The 7371-nt window shown below is 53.8% G+C and overlaps 1 protein-coding gene across 1 annotated transcript in view; it reads left to right on the top strand.

The window, feature by feature from the left end:
- Nucleotides 1–7371, top strand: part of PMM1 (phosphomannomutase 1) — a 63672-nt gene that overhangs the window by 52760 nt on the left and 3541 nt on the right. The window contains exons 2-5 of the mRNA XM_031934579.1: nt 1480–1597; nt 3041–3117; nt 3271–3362; nt 3585–3684. Coding sequence (XP_031790439.1) covers nt 1480–1597; nt 3041–3117; nt 3271–3362; nt 3585–3684 — 387 coding nt within the window. The remainder of the gene's footprint in view (nt 1–1479; nt 1598–3040; nt 3118–3270; nt 3363–3584; nt 3685–7371) is intronic.

Raw genomic sequence — 7371 nt, 5'->3', positions numbered from 1 at the left:
TGAGACCATCCTGGCTAACATGGTGAAACCCCGTCTCTACTAAAAATACAAAAAAAAAAAACTAGCTGGGCGAGGTGGCGGGCGCCTGTAGTCCCAGCTACTCCGGAGGCTGAGGCAGGAGAATGGTGTAAACCTGGGAGGCGGAGCTTGCAGTGAGCTGAGATCCGGCCACTGCACTCCAGCCCGGGCCACAGAGCAAGACTCCGTCTCAGAAAAAAAAAAAAAAATTAGCCAGGCATAGGCTGGGCGCAGTGGTTCGTGCCTGTAATCCCAGCACTTTGGGAGGCCCAGGCAGGTGGATCACCTGATGTCAGGAGTTCAAGACCAACCTGTCCAACATGGCAAAACCCTGCCTCCACTAAAAATTTAAAAAAAAATTAGCTGAGCATGGTGGCAGGCGCCTGGAATCCCAGCTACTCAGCAGGCTGAGGCAGGAGAATCGCTTGAACCCGGGAGGCAGAAGTTGCAGTGAGCTGAGATTGCGCCATCTTATTCCAGCCTGGGCAGAGGTTTCAGTGAGCCGAGTTCACACCACTGTACTTCATCGTGGGTGACAGAGCCAGACTCCACCACAGAAAAAAAAAAAAAAAGACCAGGCGCACTGGCTCATGCCTGTAATCCGAGCACTTTGGGAGGCCGAGGGGGGCAGATCAGTTGAGGTCAGGAGTTCAAGACCACCCTGGCCAACATGGTGAAACCTCGTCTTTTTTTTTTTTTTTTTTCTGAGATGGAGTCTCGCTCTGTCGCCCGGGCTGGAGTGCAGTGGCCGGATCTCAGTTCACTGCAAGCTCCGCCTCCTGGGTTTACACCATTCTCCTGCCTCAGCCTCCGGAGTAGCTGGGACTACAGGCGCCCGCCACCTCGCCCGGCTAGTTTTTTTGTATTTTTTAGTAGAGACGGGGTTTCACCATGTTAGCCAGGATGGTCTCGATCTCCTGACCTCGTGATCCGCCCATCTCGGCCTCCCAAAGTGCTGGGATTAAGGCTTGAGCCACCGCGCCCGGCCGAAACCCCGTCTTTACTAAAACTACAAAAATTAGCTGAGTGTGGCGTTGGGCAACTGTAGTCTCGGCTACTCAGGAGGCTGAGGCAGGAGAATCACTTGAACATGGGAGATAGAGGTTGCAGTGAGCCGGGATCACACCACTACACTCCAGCCTGGGCGACAGAGCAAAAGTTCATCTCCAAAAAAGAAAATTTTCTTTTTTCTTCACAGAGATGATGTCTCCCTTTGCTGCCTAGGCTCTAGTCTCAAACTCCTGGGTCCAGCGATCTTTCTGCCGTGGCCTCTCAAAGTGTTGGGATTACAGACCTGAGCCATGGTGCCCAACCTGTCTAATTTTTGGTGTCTGAGCTTTGTACTGCTTCAGATCCAGCTAGAACATGGGCTCCCTGGGTTCTGAGCAGTAAGTGAGGGCAAAGTGGAGGTCCCAGACATGCTAAAAGCCAGAATGCTATGCTTCCCCTCTCCCCCCATAGAAAATTGACCCTGAGGTGGCCGCTTTCCTGCAGAAGCTGCGAAGTAGAGTGCAGATCGGTGTGGTGGGCGGCTCTGACTACTCTAAGATCGCTGAGCAGCTGGGTGACGGGGATGAAGGTAAGAGCGAGACTGGGGGTAGAGGGAGTAGGGAGTTTGAGAGATTCCTGGGCATCTTCAAAGAGCCGGTCCTGCGTCTGTGGGGCAGAAGAAGTAGAGAGAGCAGCCAGATAGTTCCCTCACTGATGGGACAAACACTTGAGCACCTCCTGTTTTCAGGGATTGTGCCAGGCCCTAGAGAAATAGCTGGGACAAAGCAAGCAAAACCTGCCCTTATGCAGTTTACATTCTCATTTCTGCCTGCTGAGTCTTGATTTCCTCATCTTTAAAATGGGCTGAACTGGCCGGCACGGTGGCTCACGCCTATAATCCCAGCACTTTGGGAGGCCGAGGCAGGTGGATTACTTGAGATCAGGAGTTCCAAGACCAGCCTGGCCAACATGGTGAAACCCCGTCTCTACTAAACATACAAAAAATTAGCTGAGTGTGGTTGCATGTGCCTGCAATCCCAGCTACTCGGGAGGCTGAGGCAGGAGAATCACTTGAACCTGGGTGGTGGAGGTTGCAGTGAACCAAAATCGGGCCACTGCACTCCAGCCTGGGTGACAGAGTGAGGCTCTGCTTCCAAAAAAAAAAAAAGGGCAGAACCAATGATGGCTACCATTTGTCAAAAATGATCATGTGTTAATGTTATTCCATTGCATTTAATCCCCACAATCACACTTTATAGTAGGCGTGATCATTCCATTTAACAGAGGACGACTCTGAAGTTATCCAGAGAATTGATTGGACCTCAGAGCTCCTGGTCTCAGACCAGTCAAAGTGGGTGCTTCCAGTTCCTCAAGCCAGAAACTTCCTCGAATTTTTCCTTTTCCCCACCTCTTGTTTATTCCATCAGCAGACCCCAAAATATCTCCCTGTCCCCTCTGTCTCCATCTCCACCATGCCTTCATAGTCTAGGTAACCACGTGCCACCCAGACCCCGCAACAGCCTCTGGGCTGTGCTCCCTGCACCTCCCACCTCCCACCCACTCCAGCTGCGTCTCTTGGCAGCCAGAGCTGAAACCTCCAACTCTCCCATGCAGCCAGCCTTGAGAGCCCAGTGCGATGGCAGCTGTAGAGCAGAAGGAAGCTCATCTGCAGAGGGGCAGGGGAGCACAGAGTGTAAGTGATGCCCTCTGCCAGAGAGTACTGCACGGCTTCCAGAGGAGGAAGCTGGATCTTGGAGGATGAGTGGCAGGGAAGCCAGGGAAGGGCGGTCCTGACAGAAGGACCTGCATGGATGCCTGTGTGCAGAGGCCCACAGGTGTGACTGGCTTCTCTGGAAGAAAACCAAACTGCAGAGGGAGAAAGGCTGGAGAAGCAGGTTGCAGCCTCAGATTGAACAAATGGCCTTTGAATACGAAACCAAGGGTGTGGGCTTCCTGTGTCTTTACTTGCCCGTGGGGTCACAGACCTGGTCTCACAGTCTTTCTTCCTCCTGTCCTCTATGTGACCCCAAAGTCATTGAGAAGTTTGATTATGTGTTTGCTGAGAACGGGACAGTGCAGTATAAGCACGGACGACTGCTCTCCAAGCAGGTCAGTGTCCCCCAGGGCTTAGCCAGGGGCACCCCGCTTTTCCATAGTGGAGCAGTCCAAGGGTGCCTTCTGTCCTGGGCTGGGGGAGAGACACTGTGCCTCTCAGGGTCAGGCAGCCTAGGCCACGCTCAGAGCCCTGTGTTCTTCGGCCAGACCATCCAGAACCACCTGGGGGAGGAGCTGCTGCAGGACTTGATCAACTTCTGCCTCAGCTACATGGCCCTGCTCAGGCTGCCCAAGAAGCGGTGAGGTCCCACCAGCCTGGTCTCCAGAACCTGGGGCCTGAGGGAGGAGAAGTGTGGGTCCCTCACAGGGAGCCTGGAGATACTTGGGCCCCTGATTTTTTGCGGGGAGTGTGGATTATTTTCCCCTTTGAAGTCCTAGGAGGCTGGGGTCCCAGATGGGGCTAGATTTGAATTCAGGGCCGTTCTGGTTCTCTCTGGCTCCCCGCCCTCCCTCACCACCAGTGGAACCTTCATCGAGTTCCGGAATGGCATGCTGAACATCTCGCCCATCGGCCGGAGCTGCACCCTGGAGGAACGGATCGAGTTCTCCGAACTGGACAAGGTACCACTAGCTATGCAACCTCAGGCCTGTAGGGCCTCAGTCACTCAATTTATCTGAGCCTTTATTTTCTCATAAAATAGACTGGGGGGATGTGTTCTGATTTAACTGATACCCTTTCAGGCACCTACCGTGTGCCATTGTTGTAGACACACGTGCATCTTTCCAACGCTGCTGGTCCCCGTTCCTAGGTGACCAGCACCAGCAGCCACCCACTGAGCCAGGCCAACACCTGGGAACATCATTTCCACCTTCCCACCCACATTGGGTCCAACAACTCCTATTTCATCAGCCTCTGGATAATCAGATCTGTGTCAAATCTGTTCATCTGCAGAACTGAGACCCCACCCCGCTTTCCCCCGCCCCAGGTGGCCCCAACTTTCCTCTCTGTCCTTCCCTACCCACTGCATAACCCTGCTAGCCTGCTCTCCAGCGATGCCACTGAGAACCTTTCTTTCTTTTTTTGGGGGGGGAGGGAGATAAGAGTCTCATTCTGTCACCCCGGCTGGAGTACAGTGGCATGATCTCGGCTCACTGCAACTCCCACCTCCCGTGTTCAAGTGATTCTCCTGCCTCAGCCTCCCAAGTAGCTGGGATTACAGGTGTGCACCACCACACCTGTAATCCCAGTAATTTTTGTACTTTTTTAGTAGAGACAGGGTTTTACCACATTGGCCAGGCTGGTCTTGAACTCCTGACCTAAGGTGATCCACCTGCCTGGGCCTCTGAAAGTGCTGAGATTACAGGCGTGAGCAACCGCGCCTGGCCCATTAGAACCTTTTTTTTTTTTTTTCTTTTTCTTTTTTGAGACGGAGTCTCGCTCTGTCGCCCGGGCTGGAGTGTAGTGGCCGGATCTCAGCTCACTGCAAGCTCCGCCTCCCGGGTTCCCGCCATTCTCCTGCCTCAGCCTCCCGAGTAGCTGGGACTACAGGCGCCCGCCACCTCGCCCGGCTAGTTTTTTTTTTTTTGTATTTTTTAGTAGAGACGGGGTTTCACCGTGTTAGCCAGGATGGTCTCGATCTCCTGACCTCGTGATCCGCCCGTCTCGGCCTCCCAAAGTGCTGGGATTACAGGCTTGAGCCACCGCGCCCGGCCAGAACCTTTCAAACGTGTCAGCCGCATTCACCCCGCAACCCTTCCCCCTCACTTACCATCCTTCCTTGCCTCCTCGTTGCCAGCTGGATGATGTTCTAGCCCCCTGCTATGGTGCCCCAAGCCCTGAGGGCTCTGCCTGGCTCCAGCTCTCCGCATTTCCTCTCTGTGCCCTTCAAGTTCTACTTTCTATTCCTGGAACACACCAAAGTCCTCTCACCTCTGCCTGTGCTGACCCTGCTGAACCTTGATGTGCATTTTGCTTTTCTCCCCACTGCCTCCCTCCCTCCCGGCGATGGAGTGATCCACCCATCCACACCTTTCCACGCTGGTCTGTCCGCATCATTCCGTCATTCTCTGACCTGTTCAGTGACTCTCCCTGCCCTCTGCTCCAGCTATGGCCTCTTGGCTGATTCTAGAGTGCTGTGCCTCTGCCAGAGCATACTTCTCTCAGGCCCAGCTCGTCCCTCCTCTCCTTCAAATTACCTTTCCTGTCCTTTTCCCAGTGGGGCCTCCCAGAGTATCATATCCACTACTGTACTTCCTGCTCCTTCCCCTACCTTATTTCTTCCCAAGCAGCCTTGGACAACTTCCACCATCTACTTTTAAAACCTGAATTACTGGCCGGGCGTGGTGGCTCAAGCCTGTAATCCCAGCACTTTGGGAGGCCGAGACAGGCGGATCACGAGGTCAGGAGATCGAGACCATCCTGGCTAACACGGTGAAACCCCGTCTCTACAAAAAATACAAAAAACTAGCCGGGCGAGGTGGTGGGCACCTGTAGTCACAGCTACTCCGGAGGCTGAGGCAGGAGAATGGCGTAAACCCGGGAGGCAGAGCTTGCAGTGAGCTGAGATCCGGTCACTGCACTCCAGCCCGGGCGACAGAGCAAGACTCCGTCCCAAAAAAAAAAAAAAAAAAACCTGAATTACTGTCTGTCCCTGTCCCAGAACTATAAGCTCCATCAGGGCAGGGATTTCTGTGACTTGTTCTCCTCTGGATCTCCTATGCCTGGCACACGGCATACTTTTTGTTGTTATTGTTTTTTTTTTTTTTTTTTTGAGACGGAGTCTGGCTCTGTCGCCCAGGCTGGAGTGCAGTGGCCGGATCTCAGCTCGCTGCAAGCTCCGCCTCCTGCATTTACGCCATTCTCCTGCCTCAGCCTCCCGAGTAGCTGGGACTATAGGCGCCCACCACCTCGCCCGGCTAGTTTTTTGTATTTTTTAGTAGAGACGGGGTTTCACCGTGTTAGCCAGGATGGTCTCGATCTCCTGACCTCGTGATCCACCCGTCTCGGCCTCCCAAAGTGCTGGGATTACAGGCTTGAGCCACCGCGCCCGGCTCGTTATTGTTTTTGTGATAGGGTCTTAACTCTTGCCCAGCCTGGAGTGCAGTGCAGTGATCCAGTCCTAGCTCACTGCAGCCTCAATCTCTCAGGCTCAAGCGATCTTCACACCTTAGCCTCCTGAGTAGCTGGGACCACAGGTGCATTCCTCCATGCCAGGCTAATTTTTAAAATTTTAAATTTTTTGTAGGGATGGGATCTCACTGTGTCTCCCAGGCCAGTTTTGAACTCCTAGCCTCAAGTGGGCCTTCTGCCTCAGCCTCCCAAAGCACCAGGATTATAGGTGTGAACCACTGCACCTTGCAAAGAAATACGCTTTTTTTTTTTTTTGGAGACGGAGTCTTGCTCTGTCGCCCAGGCTGGAATGCAGTGGCCAGATCTCAGCTCACTGCAAGCTCCGCCTCCCAGGTTCACGCCATTCTCCTGCCTCAGCCTCCCGAGTAGCTGGGACTATAGGCGCTCGCCACTATGCCCAGCTAATTTTTTGTATTCTTTAGTAGAGACGGGGTTTCACTGTGTTAGCCAGGATGGTCTCGATCTCCTGACCTCGTGATCCACCTGCCTCGGCCTCCCAAAGTGCTGGGATTACAGGCATGAGCCACCGCCCTGGCCTAATTTTTGTATTTTTTAGTAAGGACACGGTTTTGCCATGTTCAGGCTGGTCTCAAACCCTGGCCTCAAGTGATCTGTCCACCTTGGCCTCCCAAAGTGCTGGGATTACAGACGTGAGCCACTGTGCCCAGCCACGGGGACTTTTTTTGTTGGAGTAGTTACAATTGGTCATTGGCAAAGAACCACTCCCCCACACACACGTGCTGAGAGGTGATCCCTTCCTGTCCACCCAGGTTCCCAGTCCCAGCTCTACCCATTTGCCTCGTAACCTGGAAAAGCAGCTTTATTACCGTGTGCCTCAGTTTGCTTATATGTAAGGTGGGGGTAATAGTTCCCATCCCATGGCCTGCCATGAGGACTGGATGAGGTGGCGCATGGACCACGCCTGGCATGGGGTTGGGGAGCCACACACTAACTCCCCACCTCGAGCCCTGGTCCTTCTCAAGTATTTTTGGCTCTTGTTTGCCCCCTTCTGGCACTGGAGGGGCATGAACCTTCCTGATCCGTGTGCCCTGCCCCGGCCCAGAGCTGGTGTGAATGCTTGACCCAGCTTGTCTTCCAGAACCCTGAAGTGGGGATGAGTACTTCCCTTCCTTAGATGAGGACACTGAGGCCAGAGAGTGAGTAACCAGCTCGAGGTC

This window comes from Piliocolobus tephrosceles, chromosome 19 (genome assembly GCF_002776525.5).
Source record: "Piliocolobus tephrosceles isolate RC106 chromosome 19, ASM277652v3, whole genome shotgun sequence".
Classification (NCBI taxonomy): domain Eukaryota; kingdom Metazoa; phylum Chordata; class Mammalia; order Primates; family Cercopithecidae; genus Piliocolobus; species Piliocolobus tephrosceles.
Note: the sequence above shows the minus strand (reverse complement) of the source record. Positions and strands in the feature narration are given on the sequence as shown.